At 49.3% G+C, this 20,094-nt stretch overlaps 1 protein-coding gene across 5 annotated transcripts in view; it reads left to right on the forward strand.

Moving 5' to 3' along the window:
* TXNDC16 (thioredoxin domain containing 16) overlaps positions 1–19,855 on the forward strand; it is a 41,795-nt gene extending 21,940 nt beyond the window's left edge. For 3 of the 5 annotated variants that reach the window (XM_054827678.1, XM_054827679.1, XM_054827676.1), the window contains 7 exons: positions 2,665–2,833; positions 3,343–3,479; positions 9,229–9,313; positions 13,711–13,849; positions 14,417–14,577; positions 16,136–16,326; positions 17,765–19,855. In XM_054827678.1, the coding sequence (XP_054683653.1) occupies positions 2,665–2,833; positions 3,343–3,479; positions 9,229–9,313; positions 13,711–13,849; positions 14,417–14,577; positions 16,136–16,326; positions 17,765–18,048 (1,166 nt within the window). In that variant the 3' untranslated portion in view covers positions 18,049–19,855. Of the gene's footprint in view, positions 1–2,664; positions 2,834–3,342; positions 3,480–9,228; positions 9,314–13,710; positions 13,850–14,416; positions 14,578–16,135; positions 16,327–17,428; positions 17,544–17,764 lie in introns of all 5 variants that reach the window. The other 2 variants (XM_054827680.1, XM_054827681.1) reach the window with 2 other exon arrangements.
* Positions 19,856–20,094: the final 239 nt, after the last annotated feature.

Genomic DNA, 20,094 nt, shown 5'->3' on the forward strand with positions numbered 1-20,094 from the left:
CTACGTAATCCCCCAAGGCAGTATCCCAATACTGAAACTCATATTTTAGGGACCTTAGAGCAGCCCTGCAACTCGATTTTATCAAGACATCAAAGCCCTGTTTCTGTGTCGTTATTTTTCAGAGTTGGGCAAGACACCAAATTATGTGGTAACAGATGATGAGAACCAGTTACACTGAATCAGAGGTGTGAAATAAATCCAGGGGCAGGCTCTTAATTTGAGGTGTTATTTCAGAACCTGGAGAATGACACAAACCATTTCTGCTCTTGTGGAGTGTTTTGACAGCTCCTGACTGAGTAGAATTGCAGACCTATAGCTCCGTGCTGCCGCTTGCTTTTTCTGTACATGTGTTTGACACAAGGCAGACCAGCAGCGAACTCCTCGTGTGAAAGAGCTGCAAAGCAGAACCTAAAATGAGGGTTGCAGAAAATGGTCCAGTGGGATGCCAAGGAAGAGGGGATGGGAACACAAGAGAAGGTCACCTCTGCCTGTGGGGATGCCTTGGCCATCCCTGGCAGGCACATTTCTAACCTGTGATTAAAACCCTTCCACAGCTTCTCTGCCAAAAAGACTCAGCTGTGCTTGGTTCTCAGTAGTTTGTTTTAATATTTGGTCAAACCTCCCTACGTGGGAATGGGTTGTTGCTTGTCCTTGCCCAGCTCACTGTTGCCTCCAGAGCAGACTTTACATATTGTTAGATTTTATTGTTTCTTTCTTCCAGGCAATTTCCCATCAAAAGAAACCCAGTTCTTTGGGTTTTTCCTCAGGAGACATGTCTTCCAAACATCTCCCATCTCCAGATTCTCTCTCATCTGCTTACACATCTCCAAAATGACGTTTCCCAGCCTGATTTGCTGGACTCCTCAGAGGGCTCACCGGGACAGAAGAGCGTCATTTTCCTCCCATGTCTTGCAGACTCTGTTGAGAGTTCATCCCAGAATGAGCTTTGCCCTTTTCTGCAGCGCTGATGATATCTCTGCACCCTGTTTCTCGTTACAGAACGCTGCTGTTATAACGCTTTGGCCTTCAAATTGCTTTCTGCCCCTCTGGGCTTGGGATCATTTGCAGATTGGATGTGTGTGTTTTATTCCATCAGCCACACCTTTAATGAAAATAGTGATCAGAATCAAACCTGGGACAGACAGAGAAGAAAGTTGGCTGTTTTGATCTACCGTACTCTTGAGAAATCCTCATCACCTGCCCTGACCCTGGTTTCTGAAGGACACTTTGCGATGGTCTGCCTCCATGCGTGTACTTGTCTCTAGGTTTCATCCCATCTTTCCCATGTAACTCTTGAATCCTGTTCAAACAAATTTAGGGAAGGCACGAAGATTTCTGAGATAGGGCGTTCCTGCAGTGGGCATGGATGAGGTACAGCCTGAGGACTGTACCCAGCCCTGCTGTCCTTGGTCAAGCCTGCAAGTAGGTAGGAGGCAGGTTAGGCGAGGCTGGCAACCAGGGAGTGGTGGCTAGTGAAGCTGGTGATGATGGTTCACCTGCCAGCTGGTTAGCACACACTTAGCTGTGGACCAGCAGCAGCGTGTGCTGGTCATCACCCAACCTGCAGATGGAAGAAAGGCTGATAAGGACGCTGTGTCTTGGGCTCAGCAATGGAAGGAACCAACCTTCGTTTGTCTCACCGCTTATGAATCCCTTGAGTTTATCGCTTTGGTGAGACCCATAAAAAGCTTTTTTGTACCAGGAACCAAAGTTGGACTGACCGTTCTGTAATTCCCAAGTGCTTTCCCTTTCCCTCTCCCTTACCTGTGGGATCCCAATCTCTTTCTTAAGGTCCTAAAGGTACCTGCTGGTGGCTTGGGGATGAGCAGCTCACGTAGGCAGGAGGGGGTGAATGCCGTCAGATTGCCAGCCTCTATTACACCTGTCCTGTTTATGTGACCTTTACCTGCTCTGTGCAGGAGCTTTGGGTAGAACAGACACTTTTCAATACTGGGCACCTTAATAAATGAAAAAGTCTTGAATGCATCAGCATCCTCCACGCCAAGCTTTATCTTCCTTCTTTCCTGTAAGTGAAGGCCTGCATCGTTTCTTTGTCTTGGCCCTATTCCTAAGGTATTTCCAGTACTTTCCCTTTCTGCTTTTTATGCTTCTGGACAGTTGCCTCAGGGTTTCATGGCGTTCCTTTGAGTAACCAGCCAGATGGGAATGTCTCTGGGAATTTCTTTCTGAGAAGTGCAACCTAACCAATTTCCCAAGTTTATTCTCTCCATGGTCTGTTGTTTGGATCAATCCATACCTTCTGGGGTATTTAATACACTCACAGGCTGGAAATAGTTACTGTTATGCTCAAACTTGTAAGGCATATCCATGAATGATTTCAAGAGGAAGATAGCCTGTACTCAAAGGAGTTGTGTATTTGGGGCTGGATTTTGACATCCTGCCCACACAAAGCAGGATTTGACTCCAGGAATGATCCAGCAACTTCTCAGTGGTAGCCCACCTGGGCTCGCTCCTCGTGCATGCCAGGTGTTAGGATCCAGCCCTGTAGGATGCACACCAAAGCAAAGAGGAGTTCTGGCAGCATTAATACAAATATATGCAATAATATCCAAAGAAGCTTACAAATAATTCTCTTTTCCAGCCATTTCTTTTCTTTTTTTTTTTTTTTTCATATTATTTGTATATATTTGTTTTCCACTCTAGGAACTCAAGGGGTTTTGCTGTCTCGGGTAAACTGCTGGGACTGGCCTGGCGTTTGCACCAAGGAGAACGTCACTCAGTTTCCTACCATCAGGATTTACGAGAAGGGAGAGCGATCAGTGATGTACAATGGCATGTGGGGAACCGAAGAACTGACCAGCTTCATCATGCTGTAAGTGTCCGTTAACGACTCCCCATGCAGCAAGATTGGAACATCTGCTGGGTGATGTTCTGGATACTTCACGGCCTGTGTAATGGAACTCTGTTTTGGAAAAATAATGTCAGATTTGGTTGTAGACCTGGTTTGGAAATTAGCTTAATAACTTCTTGTGCTTTTCAATGTCAGGGAACATCTATTCTTTCACAATGCATCCATCTGTTGTCACCGTCCCTCTCTCTTTGCTGGAATTCCTTCTCTGTTGTTTTTAGCGGGGATGCCAAGGATCTCAGAGCAGCCAGTTTGGCTCAGGGCTGTCCTCTCTTCCCCATAGCCAGTCCTTTCTGTGACTAGGCATTGCCCTTCCTTCCCAGGCAACCAATTTTTGTCTCTAATGCGGCATAATGGTTGTCATATCGGGGTGGGGTGTTGTTAGTATAATAAGGATTGAGGTTGCGCTTTTGTCTCCTCATCCCAAAAGTGCAGAAGAAGGCAGCCCGTGTCGTTTCTGTCCCTTTCTGTAGGAGCCGAGTTTCCTGCCCTCTGAAGCTGGCCACGATTGAGGAAGCAGAAGGATATTTAAGAGGAGAGTTTCCATCTGAGCTGTCCTCCTACCACCACACTTCGGTTCTAGGAGTATTTAGCACAGCCACTAGTGAAGGTTAGTGCGGTATGTGTGGATTAAACACTCAGTTTCGTTCCTGATGGGAGAGGGATGCTTCCAGGTGCTTGGAAGTTCTTCCGTGTTTGATTTTCTCTAAGTGTGTTTGCTCATATCACAGCCTGCCTGGCACCACCCTTTTTATTTTTGCAAGTAGAAGACTGTGGGTGATTCCAGATGTGGGACCTAAGGTCCCTCTCCTGGCTCAGAGGACATCCAGTTGCCAGGCATGTTTACTACACCCACTGTGGTACCACTGAGACGTCATGCTTGGCGCAGTATGAAACAAGAATGCCCTGGGCGACCTGTCTCTGCAACGAGATTTTTGCAGATGTCCAATCTGAACTTACCAAGCCACAATTTGTGCCGGTTGTCCCCGTTGTATCTCCTGCCTCTTACCATGAAGACTTTGTCCTCTTTAGAAGTCCCCTTCAAAGTAGTTGTAGGCTGCCATTAAATCCCCTCTTAGCCTCCGACTGAACAAGCTCAGATCCGTCAGCCTCTTCTTGTAGACCATGTACAACATATCACAACACGCTCTTTCTTAAAGAAAGCCCTTTTCTCTATTGCACTGATAGTTATCTTCCTGACTCCTTCTCCTGCAAACGTGGTAGTCCCAGTCCTTGCAACCAACGCACAATCTGAAACCTTTTTTTTTTAAAAAAAGAAAAGCAGCAATAAGGTAAAATACAAATTTTTAACATCAAAAGGAATGAAATGCAAATAACTCAATAAAATCCACATTGAAATAGGTGGGCACAGCCCCCAGAGTGGTGGGCATCAGCTAGAAATGTTAAGCAAAGGTGCTGGAAGGAGTGTTCTGAACTTGTTTGAATTTGTCTCGCTTTGTATTCTTGACCAGTATAGTCCTGGCCAGTGCTGGGACAGTAGAGTGGCTGAAATTCGGAGCAGTCGTGCTTTCCCTCCCCTGCCTGCTGCCTAGGGTGCTGTTAGTCACTCCGATGCTGCTCCGGAATCATTCCTTGCATGCCATAGCTGTGTTCCAGCAGCCATTGGGTTTCCACAGCCTTTCTGAAAGACGGAGAAATGGACCCGAGAGCTATGGTGGTTTTTCATGTGGCAATCGTATGTGTTAACAAGGGCAATGGAATAAAGTCAGTCTGGGAAAGGAACATCGTGTCATGCTTCTGTCAAATCCACAGTGGAGAGCTAGGACCTACAACCCGATGGTCTCTCAGTTACCAGCTACCCCTGGGAATTGCTGCATTCAAAAAAGAATTTTCTGATCTTTCTTCAGATCAACATTTCAGACTGTTTTTTATTTTGAAGCTCTGTTGGGGCTGTAAACTTCAGTTCAATGCAAACCAAGCTACTTTCTCACATGAGGAGGTCTGGAGGGAATCCACTGTGCTCAGAGGTAAGAACAAAATCACACGTCTGGACCTGACCAGAAAACACTTGGGTTGTGTTCACCAAGCTGGCTGACAGCTAATCTGCTCGCCTTCTTCCAGAGGGTCTGTTAAATACAGCATAAAATCTTGCTGATCTCAAAAAAAAAAAATCTTTAGCCCATTTCTCCCTGGTTTTCATCAGCCGAGCTCCAAAATCTCCCCTCTATCGCTCATATTCCACTCTCTGCGGTGGTGGAGACTGGATTAGCCCTATGGTAGGACCTTGGGCAACGTGGGGATGGTGAGAGGGGTTCATGGAAGGAACCTGCCTGGATCTGGCTGGAGGCGTGAGCTCAGACTCATAGAATCATAGAATCATAGAATGATTTGGGTTGGAAAGGACCCCAAAGATCATCTAGTTCCAACCCCCCTGCCATTCTTCATGGGACCTCTTGGAAATCACTGATGCTAACTGCCCTTCTTGCTGCATTGTAATTAAAGAATGCTCTAGCAAGTTTGTTTGAATTTTTTTCTTCTGCAACATAAAATTCTTAAGAAAACTGAGAAGACTTGAGTAGGTCATTTCCTTCTGTGCAAACAAGAGTCTTGGAGGTTTCCAGACGTCTCTGTGTGGAGCCCACAGGATTGCCTCTTCCCTCGGGGCACGCTCAGTCTGCAATCTGGAATGGCATCCGCAGTCTGGGGTAACTCAGCCGCAGATGCCAAGGCAGATGAAATACGGGATGCTTTCACTGCCTGTAACCTGAGGGGTGTTCAAGCCTGATGCAGAGCAACCTGAGGGAGCAGAAAGCTGGAGCCAGCTGTTCTGGCACCAAACCCAGGCCAGAATCAGGGAAACCACATTGCTGCTCTTATCAGCCTGCAAACTTATCTGGAATTTCCAGTGATTTTCTCACGGCAAAAATTCCTGCTCTAACCTGAACCAGCAATGCACTGTGTCATTGCCATTTCTAGTTAACTGAAACAGAGCAAGGGGATGTCCAGTTAAATAAAGCCCTGGATTTTTTCCAGCACTTAACGTCAGAACTATGTTAAGAAGCTCTTCAGCAGGTCTAATCTAAAAGAGGCTCGTCGGAAAAATCATAATTAAAATTTATTACAAAGAGGTGAATGGTATTACTAAGGCAACGAATGAGCATTTTCCTGGAAACTTGGAGAACTTATAGGAGAGAAATTTGTTTGCTATGCAGAAACGGGAAGCATACTTGGAAGTAAGACTCTGTCCTAAACCGTGCAGCAAATGGTTTAAAATCCACCTGCGTTCTGCAAAGCTCTGGTAACATCGTAGTGCTTGCCAGCATCGGTGTAAACCAAGTGAAGAAGGCGTGCAAAGATACTACAGGTGCTGCTGGAGAGTGTGGTTTCATGAGATGCCTTCTGCTAGAGGGATAAGGGGTGATGTTCAGATCCTGCCTCCGAAAACTCTGCAGGAGCTGTAGACCCTTCCTCGTCTGGCAGTTTTATTCCTTCCTTTTCCCAAATCCTGCGGTGAAGCTGGGATTGTGCAATTCACAGCGCTCCGTTGTGGAAGGCAGCTGGGATTCCGGCTCGAGGCATGCGCTGCAGCGGATGATCAGACCCTGCGGGGAATTAAAACCGTGTTCTCAGGAGGCACTAATTTTCTAGGAAATATTTGAATAGCATCTTTGGAAGTGCTTCATGTCTGTTCTGGGGCTGTGTGAATTTAGGGGGTTTCTTGTGCAGGGCTAAGAGACGGTTGCTGTGAGCTGTTGAGAAGTGAAGGCTGTGTGCGGCTCTGGGTCTCGCACAGCCCCCAAAATACAGAAACATTTGGAGATGTGATAGGGAGGGAAGATCTCATCAGGAATGACCCTGATCAAAGGAATAAGCCTGGGCTCTGCTGAACGTTGTCCTGATTTAGGAGAGAATTCTTGCGGCCAGGGACGCTGCGGGGCAGCACTTCAACGCGGGCTTATGTCTCAAGTGAGGGCTTAAAATCAAAGTGCTGTCCTGAGGAGGTCTGGATGTGAGCCTGCTGTGTCCTTTAGAGCCTTATGGCACGGGGCATGCTCAATCTTCCCCATGGCCTTTTCTCCAGGAGCTGGGCAAGTTCGTAAGGAGTTTGTTGGTGAAGTTCTCAATGTTTCTTATCGGCTGGTCCTGTGGGTTGCTTTTCTTTCAACGCTGATAAAATCAAGTAACCAAAGAGCTGGAAGCCAACCTCAAACCCATCCAACAGTGGTTTCTGTGTATCAGAGGAAGAACCAGCCAAGCTGTGTCACCAGCTTTGTTGTATGCGTGTTGTTTCCTGAACTCTCAACGAGCCACTCCTTTAAGGATCTAAGCTTCCATTTGGAAAAGAAAATACCATAAAGTTTGTGGTCCCTGTGGTTCCAGGGAAACAATGGAAAATACGGCTTTGAGCGTAGCAGGAAAGCAGGAGGCAAAGAACCAAAAAGTGACCAGTTGTGAGCCAGCCTCGGTCTATCAAGGTCTGAGTCAGTGGTCCCAAGAGCTTGGGCTGGGCCAGTTGTGATACAACGGTGAACGTTACAAGGAACACTAAGCAGTAGCTGAATGAGATCTTACTTAAGTTATAAAGCCACACGTCAGGGCTGTATCTGAGATATAACCTTAATTCTTGGGAAAACCTGACTTCTCTAAAGCGTGTAATTTCTCACTCTCCATAAGTCAGAAGAGCCTGTTTTGTTACTTTCAATTGCTCAATACAAAAGAGGAGGGGTGGTGGTGTTGAAATCCGCCCCATTTTCACCCTACCTTTGGCAGCAGCAGTTTTGATCTCTGATCTATAACTACAAGCTCACGCACTATGACTTCATGTTCTCACAAAGCTTGCCTCTCCCATGGATCCAGCTGCCTAAAAGTGAGCCTGTTTTACAAGGGCATAAACCAGCTCTGGAGTCAGCTTCATTTCGGGGCTCTGCTCTCATTTCATAGAATCATCAAATCCCAGACTGGTTTGGGTTGGAAGGGACCTCAGAGCCCATCCAGTCCCACCCCCCTGCCATGGGCAGGGACACCCTCCACTAGCCCAGGTTGCCCAAAGCCCCATCCAACCTGGCCTTGAACACTGCCAGGGAGCCAGGGGCAGCCACAGCTTCTCTGGGCAACCTGTGCCAGGGCCTCAGCACCCTCACAGGGAAGGATTTCTGCCTCACATCTCATCTCCATCTCCCCTCCTTCAGCTTCAGGCCATTCCCCTTGGCCTGTCACTCCCTGCCCTTGTCACCAGCCCCTCTCCAGCTTTCCTGGAGGCCCCTTCAGGGACTGGAAGGGGCTCTAAGGTCTCCCCGGAGGCTTCTCTTCTCCAGGCTGAACCAGCCCAACTCTCTCAGCCTGTCTCCATAGCAGAGGTGCTCCAGCCCTTGGATCGTCTCCATGGCCTCCTCTGGACTCACTCCAACAGCTCCATGTCCTTCTTGTCCTGGGGACCCCCGAGCTGGACGCAGTGCTGCAGGGGGGTCTCCCCAGAGCGGAGCAGAGGGGCAGAATCCCCTCCCTCGACCTGCTGGTCACGCTGCTGGACACGCAGCCCAGGACACGGTTGGCTTTCTGGGCTGCCAGTGCACATTGCTGGGTCATGTTGAGCTTCTCATCAACCAACGCCCCCAAGTCCTTCTCCTCAGGGCTGCTCTCCATCCACTCCCCGCCCAGCCTGTAGCTGTGATGCAATGGATCAAGAGAACCCCAACCTGGTCCATTCCTCCCCGTCCTCTACCTGACCTCACACATGGGTTTATGCTGAGCTGTGACAGTGGAGGTGCTGCCCTCTCTTTGCAGCTGCACAGAGTGGTGGAGCACGCTGTGTCTACAAGGCATTTAGCTTTGTAGATCCTCCCTGCCCTAGCTGGAGGCCTGTAACAGACACTGCCTACTCGGAGGAACTGGATAAAACCAAAAGACACTTGGGGGAGAGGTTGGTTTATCTGCTGGGCTCTTAGCACTACTCCAGTTAAGTCATCATCAGTCATTTCCTAAAGGTCACTGGTATTTATAAGATTTCTATTTAGATTTATAATTGGACTCCTGTTTCTAAGAACACTTATGGACTGTAAGTCCTTAAAGACATTTCATTTTCCATCAGTGCTTCTGTCTTGTAGATCCTGGAAACTCAGTGCTGGTGGCTAAAGAGCGTATACTGTTCTCATAATAGGAACTTCCCTTCTGATCCTTGCTGCCGCTGCCAACTCCTCCTCCCATAGCCTGCGGCCATGAGATGCAACCATTTCTCATGAGCCTCTAATCGTTGTTTTGTTCCCAACTGACAGTTTGCTGTGGGAGGCTGTTATGTATGCAGACAGCAATTTGGTTTCCAGGAGGAAGCTGACACTTCTCTTATTGTTTGTTTTTGTATCTTTGTCTTTTTTTTTTTTTCTTTTTTTTTTTTTTTACAGCCAGGGAAGCTTTCAAAGAGGCAGGAAACATCTTAAGTGGCCACGTAACCATGGGGATGTATTTTGAAGATGATGCCTTGGCTTTGTAAGTTGTTTCTCTTTTTCTTTGGGGAGAATTCAAGCCGATCTGAATTTAATAAAAGCCAATGCCTAGAGCAAGAATCGCTGGCCCTACTGAGCATTTAGCAGCAGCCCCAAACAGCTACGAGTGACTTAGTCCTGTAGAGAGATTGGTCAGGACTCAGCCAAAGGGAGGTGTAGCCCTGGCTCTGCCACTGATTTGCAACATGTCCATGGTCAACTCATCTAGCCCCGTTGAAATGAACGGCCATCTCCCTTCCTGCTGTTCAAGTTCACCCTGGGTATTTTCAGTCCTCCAGCCCTGCCAGTCCCCATGCATCTCTTGGGTTCCTCATACAAACAGGACCAAACTTTTATGGAGGAAAAAACAGGCTGGAAAAATGATACCCTCTAGCTAGGATCAGTGTGTGAGGAAGGCAAAACAGTTCTGCCCTTCTCTTTCCATCAGGAAGAAGTGACGAATTGTTACTGGTCTTCCTCTTTCTGCGGTCCCTTCACCTTCTTGTCTCCTCTTCCCTGCCCTGATGCTGTGAAAGTGCCTGCTGAGGCGGGAATGGGGAAGGGGACCGTAAGGGGATTGCTGCAAAGCCAGGGGCGTAAATGTCAGTCTTACTCCGATGGTTGCCCCCAGTTGCCAAGAGCAGCCAAAATGGAGGTGGTTTGTGACTACTTGCAGGCTTTCTTGGCTAGCAGTGGAGTGGGGATGGTGTCTGAGTGCTGGAAAATGGTTTGAAAGCCCCGAAATAAATGCTGTGTTTCCGTGGAGCTGCCTTGGCGTGGAGCAGATGGCCTTCCTGCAGCACTGTGAAAGGCGTTAAATCCCTTTGGTCTCATCCAGCTTCCCGGTGGGCGCTTGCATCTGGCTGTGAGATGTTTGCATCTGCCAAGGATGGGGAAGAACCTACCTCTATCATTTCACCAGTTAATCTTACCATGGATTTTTTTTCTTGAAAGATGTGCCCTCCTGTTTCCCTCCCCTTGGTGAGAGCAAGCCATTATCCCCATTTCCAGGCAGCTTTGGGGAGGTGCACCCTCTTTCTGGAGGAAGAGTCCCACAAGAATATAGCAGCCTTCCTCCTGCAAATATGGTAAAGGCGATGTCAAGGCTTCCTTGGTCAGTTCTTGATTGAATAAGAGGATAATCGCAGCCCTAACTTTGAGCCAAACTGGAGCTAATGGGATCTGAGCATGTATCAGTCCATGCACCTAACTGTGTCATCAAGACTCACCCCAGAAGGGGCAAAGTGCTTTGGATTAGGCTGTGAGAGATGCTTCAGGGCCTGTAAATGCAGCTAGATCCAAGGGGAACCTTCAGCTTGTCCTGGCGTCTCATTTCCATCAGGAACTAGCTATCAAGGCAGAGTTAAAGATCCCAGAAGGTCCTTGGCTTGTTTTCCAGGTGTGGGTTAACAGCCAGTAATGCAACGGGGAATTATTTTCATTAGTCTCTAGCGATGCAATGCATCTCTAGCGCGTCTGATGAGACATGGGCATTTTTGTGGTATGCACGGAGAATAAAAATGTAAATATCTTGGTAGTACATCTCTGTTATAACCAAACTGTGCTTAAAGCACCAGCCGTGGTTGGGTCTTAGAAGCGAGGCAGTGCCAGGCTTGTTCAGTGCTGGGGTGGGGGACCAGTGGGCGATGGCAGGTACAGAAATCACAACCAGCATCATCAGGGTGCAAAACCCGACCCCCTGCCCCGACCTAAAAGTCTTTTCTCCCCTGAGGATCTCAGCCCAGCTGATAGAAGGGAAGAAAAACCCGAAGGAGGGCAGGGAGATCTTACAAAACAAGATACGAATAGAAAACGCCTGTGTTCTCTCAGCAACGAGAACACACCTCCACCCTCCTGCTCCAGCCACGGTCTGCAGCGTGCTCCTGTTTACTTGGAACAGTTTAATACAGTTTATATACATATTCCTTCTGCCAAGTTTGGATTTTGGCTGTGATTTGTGGGTGAAGCTACTGTAGATGGTCATCTTCTCAACTGTAAGTAGAAAGTAAACACTTACAGGAATTCCTTATGCAAGAGCCGGGCTCACTTCCCTTCTTAAGCAAAGAAAAGCTATTCTTCTGCTGAAGGCTCAAGGAGGAAATGTTTGTGGCTCCCAGGTCAGGGAGAAGAAGGTATACAAAATACACAAAGAGTGTTGTTAGCAAAACTGTTTGCTCAGCAAGCACCTGCTCAGTTGGTAACTAATGAAAAACAAACCAAAAAAAAAGCATTAAGAAATGCTTTGAATGAAGTCGTTATTTATTTCTCAAATACTTAGATGTCGTAGATTCCTGCCAAGTATTTGTTCGCAGATGTTTTTGATTTAAATGCAAGTCTCATATTACCCATCGAATGCCCCTGCTGCATAAATAGAAAGCTGTCGTAAGCAACAATACAACCACTTGGTACCAGTAAGATGAGAAGTGATTTCAGGGCAGGCTCTAGCTATTAGATGGGGAATTGGTTGGTTTTCTGGCAGTACATAAGAAATATATCCTTATCAAAGGCTGCTGACAAGTTGATCTGTTTAGACCTGGGGAGCAAGAGTCCCTACCTCCTCTGAGAACTGATTGAGCCAGAGAGTCTCTTTAAGAACTGTGGAAGTTCGAGAAGTTCAAAAATCCCTGAATTTAAAAATTTTCTAGGGTTTTACCGTTCTTAATTGATGGCAAATACAGATCAGTTTGAAAAATGACAAAGATGAGAGTTAAAGACCTTCCTAATAGATCAAAGGACTCCGAGCCATGACCAGAGGTGTGAGACTCAACTTCTTTGAGTACCGGAGCTTGGGAGTCCAGACAGAAAGGGGAAAGCTTAGCTCAGGGCTGGATTTACAAAGAGAAATCAAAAAAGCAGAAGATACTGTAAAATGAAACTGAAATGGCTCGGATAAATCCAAGAACAGGTTAGCAATGGATTCACAACATGTGAAGGCCTCGGCAAAGTTCGCAGTCAGTCATTACTGCTGCTCTTTATCAAGACATCACTGCAGATCTTGGGTGCCCCTGAGAAATTTGCAGTGGGTGTATTATTTCCAGACAGATAAGTGCTGTGATGGGGGAAGTGAAAGACCTACGTATGAGCTGAACATCATGGAAATGTGTTATCTGCAGTTACCTCCACTTGCTTCGCCATTGATGACCTAAAACACCAAACACCGAGATTTTTAAACCAAATTTGACCAAATCTCCATCCCGTTCAGAATGGCTAAAATAAGCGTCCAAACTGAACTGGCCTGGGCAAACCACGGAGGAAAGTGCAATTGGTTGTAACATGACTTTTCTACGAGCTGCCTTTGCAGTAGGCTGAGTTTGTGTCGTGTTTTCTCCGATGGAGAAAAAAAAAAGAGATGGACCAGATTACTTTTGAAAAGGAAATCAAAGGCTTTCCACATCCCCACCTCCCCGGCCCAAAATCTCCTTACACCTCACTCACTTCCCCAGCAATTCTGGTGTCACAGCCTCTGAAAAATTACCAGCAGCCTTTTAAAAATAAACTACAGATGCCCCCAGAAAAGCCTGTAGAGACAGCTGACTTCCCCCCGTCGCACCCTTCCTCTGGGCACTGACATCTGGAGCCTTCAGGACTCAAGTTCCTCAAACTTCCAGAAAATTGCTCTCCCGTCTTGGTGTACCCTCTGCCCTTTCATTGCTCAGACTTCTCCTATTTTTTGCTCTTTCCACTTTCTCAGCTTTTCTTTAAATACCCTTGAACCCTCTTACGAGAAGAACATTGGGGAACAGAGGATGAGCTGGCTTCTCCACCAAGCGTATACGTGTGCAGCCTGTGCGTGTTGCTCTAACGTGGGGCTGAACTTCAGCAAAATTGCCCGTGTTCACCAAGCCAAAAGTCAGATCTCCTGGAGCCTAGTTCCTGTAGGTTGGTGTCCCTCGGATGGAGTCTAAGACCTTCCGTTTGCCTTGGCTTGGGAGGCAGAGTGAAGCTCTGGGTGGGTATTTGCACCACCTAACCTAGGTGTGAAGATGAAAACGAAGTGGCAGCAAATAGTTTAGGTGGTGGTGGTTTGGGTTTTCCCTGTTATTTAGCTGCTGCTGTCTTTTTGCAGAAGAAAGTGCTGTTTGTGTGTGCGCGAGTGTATTTAGCGCGTGGTGCGAGCTGGGTAGGTTCTTGTTTGAGAAGGGGATGATGGAACACGTCAGCCCCGTCTCTCCCCGTTGGCTCGAATCAGGACGGTGCAGGGACTGGAGAGGGGGGGGGACATGATGTGCAGGGGAGGCAGCTCAGGACCCTTTTATTCCATGCCTCTAACAGCAGCCTTTCTTTCCCTCCCCTACGTCCCTGTCCCCACTTTTCACTACGAGGATGCCAGCTCCGCGTGCAGCAGATTTAGTTTGTGGCAAATCCCCCGGCCAGTTCTAGTTACCATCCCTCTTTTTTCAGATCCCGTAAATACGCAGTGTCTCCCCCAGCCCTCCTCCTTGCCAGGAGCGGAGGTCAGAGCGTGGAAGGCATCACTTTGTCCAAACAGAGTGCGCAGGACATGGTGCAGATGATCAGATACGAATTGCTGGAAGTTTTTGTAAGTTAAAAAAAAAAAGTGTCCTTTTTCCATTGCACTCATTTGCAGAAGCGCTGATTACAGCATGGAACTGTGCAAAGTAAGTATGTTTGCTCTTAATTTCTATCATGCTGAATTACATTTGGTTTTAGATTTTATGGCTTGGGCCAGACAGTCTGGACAGAAATTTGTTGTTCGCTGAGTGGCCTCGTGGGAGGAGACCCTGAGAGTCGATGGCCTGGCTTGTGCCGGTCACAGACCCGCTGCTGTGGTGCCTTGGGTCTGCTCCCTGCCTCTTGCAGATGCCTTCGGAGACTGGTTGTGGCCACAAGACGCGGGGCTGGGCTGAGCTGGCCTTGCTTCTGCCTGCTCAGGCAGGCTTGGCTTGCGATGGGCAGGGTTGGGCGTAGACATCTCCAACGCGCACCGCTATCCCAGCACCCACGCTTGTTTTCGAGCTGCTTGCGTCCAGCGTGGACCCTACAGCCTCGCTTAGCCCCTGCACCCCTGGCGTAAGGACAGAAAGTCTAATTTTGTCCTGTTCTCTCCTCCCCGTAAACCCCAACTTCTTGTTTTGATGTCTTGCAGCCAGAAATCACCGTGCAAAATCTGCCCCGCTACTTGGAACTCAGAAAGCCCTTCCTCATCTTGTTCAGCGATGGTGTCATCGGTCAAATGGAAAGCGAGGAAATGCTGAAGCTGGCAAAAGGAAGACCCTGGCAAGCGTTTGTGGCTTGCTGGTTGAACTTGTAAGTGTAAAAAAACCTCTTTTCTTCTTTCCGTTAGCTCACTCTTAGCATTTCAGGGGGAAAAAAAAAAGGAAACACTATCTAGCTGGTAATGTGATTCTTCAGTCTGAAGTCATCCTGAGTTGGGAGGTCAAATCATTTAGCAATGATTCAGTATGTGTTCTGGGCAGCTGCAAAATTGCACGACAAAGTAAAATTAGTAAATGTTTAATTGATTGCAGAAATAATTTTCAGTAGAGTAAAATGTTCTCGAAGATATCACGTAGTAGTTTGACCCTCGCTCTGGTGTTGTTTGCATTTTTGTCGCATGTGGTAGAAAAAAGTAAATTTGCCCTCCTGGAGGGTCTGATTTTTCCATCGGAAATTAGAGGGATGCACAACAGGGCAGTTACTGGTTGTCGACTGGGGGGAAAGAAAGTTTTCAGAAGAAGGGATGGCCAGAAGAAGCCCCATAAGACAAACTTAAAATATTCAAGCAACAAAATGAATCCAGGAGCAAGAAATAGAAAGTTGTAGGAGAGGGGATTTTTTTTTTAATCCTCCCCTCCCTAGTTACGTTTTCAATTTTTAGCCTCTGTTTGTTTTGCCCAAGCCCAGAGACACCTCACCGTCTTAATCATAACTCGCTTTGAAGTCTGGGAAGCGCCTCGCAGCGTGGGCTGAAGTTGAGCTAGTGGGGAATGCACATGTTTTCAAAGAGAAGGCGATTCGTTTGCCAGTAATGCACAAGACACGAGAGCCCGTGGAACTTCCCCACCTACACATCTGCCTTTGCTCTGAGAAAGAGCGAGCTGTCCTTTGTCAGAGCAGAAGCGCAGTGCCACAAAAGAGAGCAGAATGTGGCCGTTGGCTCGGAAAACGTAGCATAGTCCTAGAAAGAGGACTTCATTCCCAGGGCGAGAGCCAGCTCAGCCCTCGAGCATCACTCTCAGCCTGGAAACAGCGCTGGAAGCGCTCAGCATCTTCATGGCCCGCCTGTCCCTCCATCTCAATGTCCTCTTTTCCCTTGCTCTATGCCGCTTGGGGATGTTGCACTCCCGGCTCCTCGGGCTGTGGGGAAGCACCCGGCAGCTGCCCAGGGGCTGGACCGCCCGAGCACAGCCCTCTGCATCAGCTCCTGCCTTTCCACCCCCTGCAGACTTGCTGCAGCCACGGGGCGACGGCAGCAGCTGAGCTGGAGGGAGCTGGTAGCTCCCCCAAACAGGGACTAACCACGGGGGGGGGGGGCTGCGGGATCTGTCCCCCTCCTCTCTCACCTCTTCTTAAAAACTTAGGGTGGAGAACATTTCACACCCTCCTGCAGAGTTTGCCCCAGCTCCTCCTGCTCGAGGATTTCTTCACACATCTAATCTGCTGTTGGCTCCCTCTCCATCGGACCCCAAAAGCTTGCTTAAGGCATTGAGCGTATAAATAACGCGGTGAGCTTCTACAGCTGTCCCACAGGCAAAACCGTGTGCTTTGCTGGATGTGGCCCAAGGGCTTTGGTGCTTGTTCGCCTCTCCATCCTGTTGTGCTGCCAAACCGCTGGTGAGCAAGTAGAATCTCCTCTTCCCAACAGGAAGAAGACTCCGGTGGGACGCGGGGTCTTGAAGACGTACTTTGCCACCACGCCTTCGCTGCCTGTTCTTGTCTGGGTGAACCTTCATGCCGGAGGTCAGGTATTCAAGTTCCCATCAGAACAGGCCATCGCTGAAATGAACATCTTGTCTTGGCTGGAGAAGCTAAAAGCAGGACTAGAGATTCCCAGCAGTAAGTGGACACACGTTTGTAACGTTCCTAAGCGCACGCTGTTAGCTCCGGTCTATTTATGAGAAGATGCTACGTGCAATAAATTGTCTGCCCTGGAATTTAATGATGGAAAAACTAGCTATGCTAGTTTGAGCCGGAGAAGTACAAATAGTCCGGGCAGAAGAGAATACCCGCACTCACGAGTTTGCTTTGGGACTGTTTAATGTTCAGAGCCAAGCGTGAATAGTTCTGAATCGACATCTTTTCCCCGTGATCATCCCCAAACCTGGCTGTGCTCTCCGGTTGCTGCGACCAGACCTTCTGAAACACAGCTTGCTAATAAAAACATCTCCTGGCTCCCAGCTGTCAGCGTAAGAAATAGCTGCTCTTTAGGTGCCTTCCAGCATTTTTTTTGGACAGGAAAGGATAAGGAAGCTGGTGCTTTGCTGTGGTCTTTGGGACATAAAGGGTTGGCTTGTACCATGGAGCTTTTCACTGTGTCCCTCCTGCTTTGATCAGCCCGCTGAGGCTTTGGAGGAAGGCAGCGCAGATGTGCCTTTCTCACGTGTTATGTGTAGCCATAGGTGATGCAGGGATCTTGGGAACTGCCGGCTGCCAGCCTGCTCCGCGCTCCGGAAAGGCGATGGGATTGACTCCACTTGATCCCTGTGAATTTTAAAATGAGCTTTTCCAAAGCGAGTGTTTCCAAAAGCTGGCGTCAGCCTGGTGAGGTAGGATGTATAGGCTTTCTCCGGAGCTGAAGACACCATTTCTGTCCCAGTAATCGCTGGGAGAACCCGGTGAGCCAGCCATCCCCCCCCACCTCTTTCCATTGCCACCTAAAGGCACCTACACCACCGTGTAGTTCTCTAGGTAGGGACCTTCACTTTTAGGGGTGTCAGAGGGGTGAGCTGATGGCTGAGGAGCTCACTGCATGGCCAAGGGCTGTGCCAGCCGTCACAGCCTCCATCCTCAGGCTTTTAAGTGCTACGAACCGTGTGGTCACTCTTAGAAGCATAAATTAAAGAGCATCCTCATGTAATGGGACTGCTTCCTCCCCACGTAGACAGCAGTCTCCCCTCACTCCTAACGACGTGTCAGTAACGCGCAGTCATTAACGCAGCGATCTGGGGCCTGAACGATGAAACATCCACCCACCGGTGGACAGACACCGAGCGTGACCTGTGCGGTGGGGCTGTCTGAGGACAGAGGGGACCCCACGGCCTTGGCCAGCTCCGGTAAATATGAACGCACGCTTGGCTGGTTTAATTTGGCTGGTGTAATTAGTTTTGGAGGAAAGAGGGTGATCTTTGAGAAATGATCTTTAATTTTGCTTTCACCAGCAGAGAAAAAAAAAAAAAGCCGTAATTCCTTTGAAAGGGAGTTATGAAAGGGAACTGTGTGGAGCGGGGCTGCCCACCTCTCAGCTCATTAACACGGGACTGTCTTTGCTTCTCAGGCACCTTGTCTGAGGAAGACTGGAAACCTCCTCTCCCTGCTTACGACTTCCTCCAGATGATGGAGACCGCCGTGCCCGAGCTCCCCCCCCACACCTCCCACCGCCGTGGGGACGTACCGGAGCGGTGCCCACCCGAAAGCCCTGGAGGGGACACTGCTGTCCGGGAGGAGCCGTCCCTGGAGACCAAGGCAGAGAAAGTCGGGTCCCCTGGGAGGGACCTGCGGGGCACAGCCCCGAGGCTGGCAGCGAGGGAGAAGCAGGGCAAGAGACACAGCGAGCTCTGAGAGCTGGACATCCCCCTGCCCGGTGCAATGACAGATGTGGAACAGCGCCCAGAAAAACCTTCTCACTTTCCCGCCCCTCCGTGAGCCTTTGCACCAAAGGGAGGAGTGCTTTCAGCTCTAAATTAATGGCGAAGGGACAAACCAGCCCCGAAGTCTCAGCGTGAGTTCCCTGCTGTAGCGTGCTGGTCGTTCCGCTGTGGTTTCCGATGCCAGAAACGTGTCCGTACACCCCGCACCGTGCCCCCCGCCCCCGGCTGCTGTTGGGCTGACATTTCACAGCAGATCTGCAGGGAGGATGCTGCGGGGGAGCTCAGCCCACCCCATAGCTGGGGTCGAGACGGGGTGTGCTCACCACGCGCCGGAGGCTCGCCCGCACAACGAACTACGCTGGAAAAGTCGAATCAGCACAACCCTGCTCTATAGTTTCTATATGTCTCACATAGGCACCTCAATTGCTGCCAAGCAGGAAGGGGTGAGTGATTCCAGGATAAAAAGCACATTTCTTTCCCCACCAGTTGCGGTAGCGGCTCTGCTGATGTGTGTCGGCAAGCCCCGCTCTCAAAAAGCGACTGCATCTGCACTGTGACCACGTGGAGCTGGGGGGGCAAGCGTGCCACCCGCTCCAGGGCTGCTTAAACTGGCACCAGCTTGTGTGTACACGTGAACCGAACTCGTGAGCACATTCATCCTCGGGGGTAACAGAAGTATCTGGTTAAAGCAGTTTTATTACGAAGGCCGGAGCTCAGGTCATCGCAACAGCCACGAATAGCTGAGACAAAAATTTGCCAGCAAATCCCAAGGGCGGGCAGGTTGGAAGATGGCTTTGCTCAGTGTTGGCATTTTCTTGGTTACAAGCCCAGGAGGTTATTTGCAGCCTCGATTCTTTTTTTTGCTGGTGCCTCCTGAGCTGGGAACAATGTGGGGAGTGAGGTCTGCAGAAAGATTTTGGAAACGAGGAGAGGGAGATGAAGGGCAAGGCTGGCAGCGCTGGGGACAGACCCTGCCGAGGTGGGATGGAGCTGCTTCACATCCATATCTGGATGGGGAGACGCAGGACCTGGGGAAGTGGCTTTCCAGCCTCTGCCCATCTCCCGGGGACAGCAAAAGCTCTGTCGTTCCTTGCTGGAGGACCTGAGCCTGCAGGACAGCGTGGGATGTGGGCTGGGGAGAGCCGTGTGTTTGGGAGGGAGCTTCGTCTAATCCCACCCATGCCACGACGATCTTCCCTTCAATAAACATCTGCTCCCTTCCGCAGCACCGCTGAGATGCGCCGGGAGGGTCGGATCCTCCTCCTTATGGCTCAGAAGTTACTGGGAAGGGGAAAAATTGATGGTAAGGAGCTGCTGAGAGCATTGTAAAGCCTGTATTTCTCATCCTGCAAGCAGCCCACATGGTTGGGAGTATTTTGAAATGCCCAGAAATAAACCATTAGTCCTGGGCTCTCCTTGAAGCCCTTAATTGAAACAGCCCATTTTTGGACTTAAGGACAGGCTTAGAGCCAAAATGTATGTATTTAAAGAAATAAACTGTAGCGTGCAGATCGGAGCCTGCCATGCAGCTGAGTATTCCCAAGGGAAGGAGTAGGTCAGGGTGCGAACAGATCCTCCGTGAGTTCCCGGCATTCCTCTGCTGTATAAGGTCGTTACGCTGCCGGGCTCTACGAGCTGTACGTCGGTCGTTTCCCGTCCTGTCCCTAATGACGTCACTGCTGCGGTTACAGCATCGCTCTCCCGCTTGGTGCAGGTGAAGTGCGATATTTGGACTTGTCGTTGATGTCTTAAATAAAATCCTTCTCCGGTACAATAAATCTGCATCTGTCTTGGGCACAGCGCGGTGAGCGGAGGGGCTGGTGTCCTGGGGCGGCAGGGCTGGGATCTATCCCTACGGGAATGCTGCCCCAGCCTGCCGAGCCCCGCAGCAGGAGGATCCCTTCCTTCCGCAGGGTTTGTGCAAGGCGAGGAGCGTTCCCACATCCCCGCTCTTCTTGGCCGCGCGTCCCTTTTCGATCGCAGCCCTTCTCTTGCGCAGCATTGGGGTGGGAGCTTG

The sequence above is a fragment of the Grus americana genome, chromosome 5, assembly GCF_028858705.1.
Source record: "Grus americana isolate bGruAme1 chromosome 5, bGruAme1.mat, whole genome shotgun sequence".
In the NCBI taxonomy this organism is placed as follows: domain Eukaryota; kingdom Metazoa; phylum Chordata; class Aves; order Gruiformes; family Gruidae; genus Grus; species Grus americana.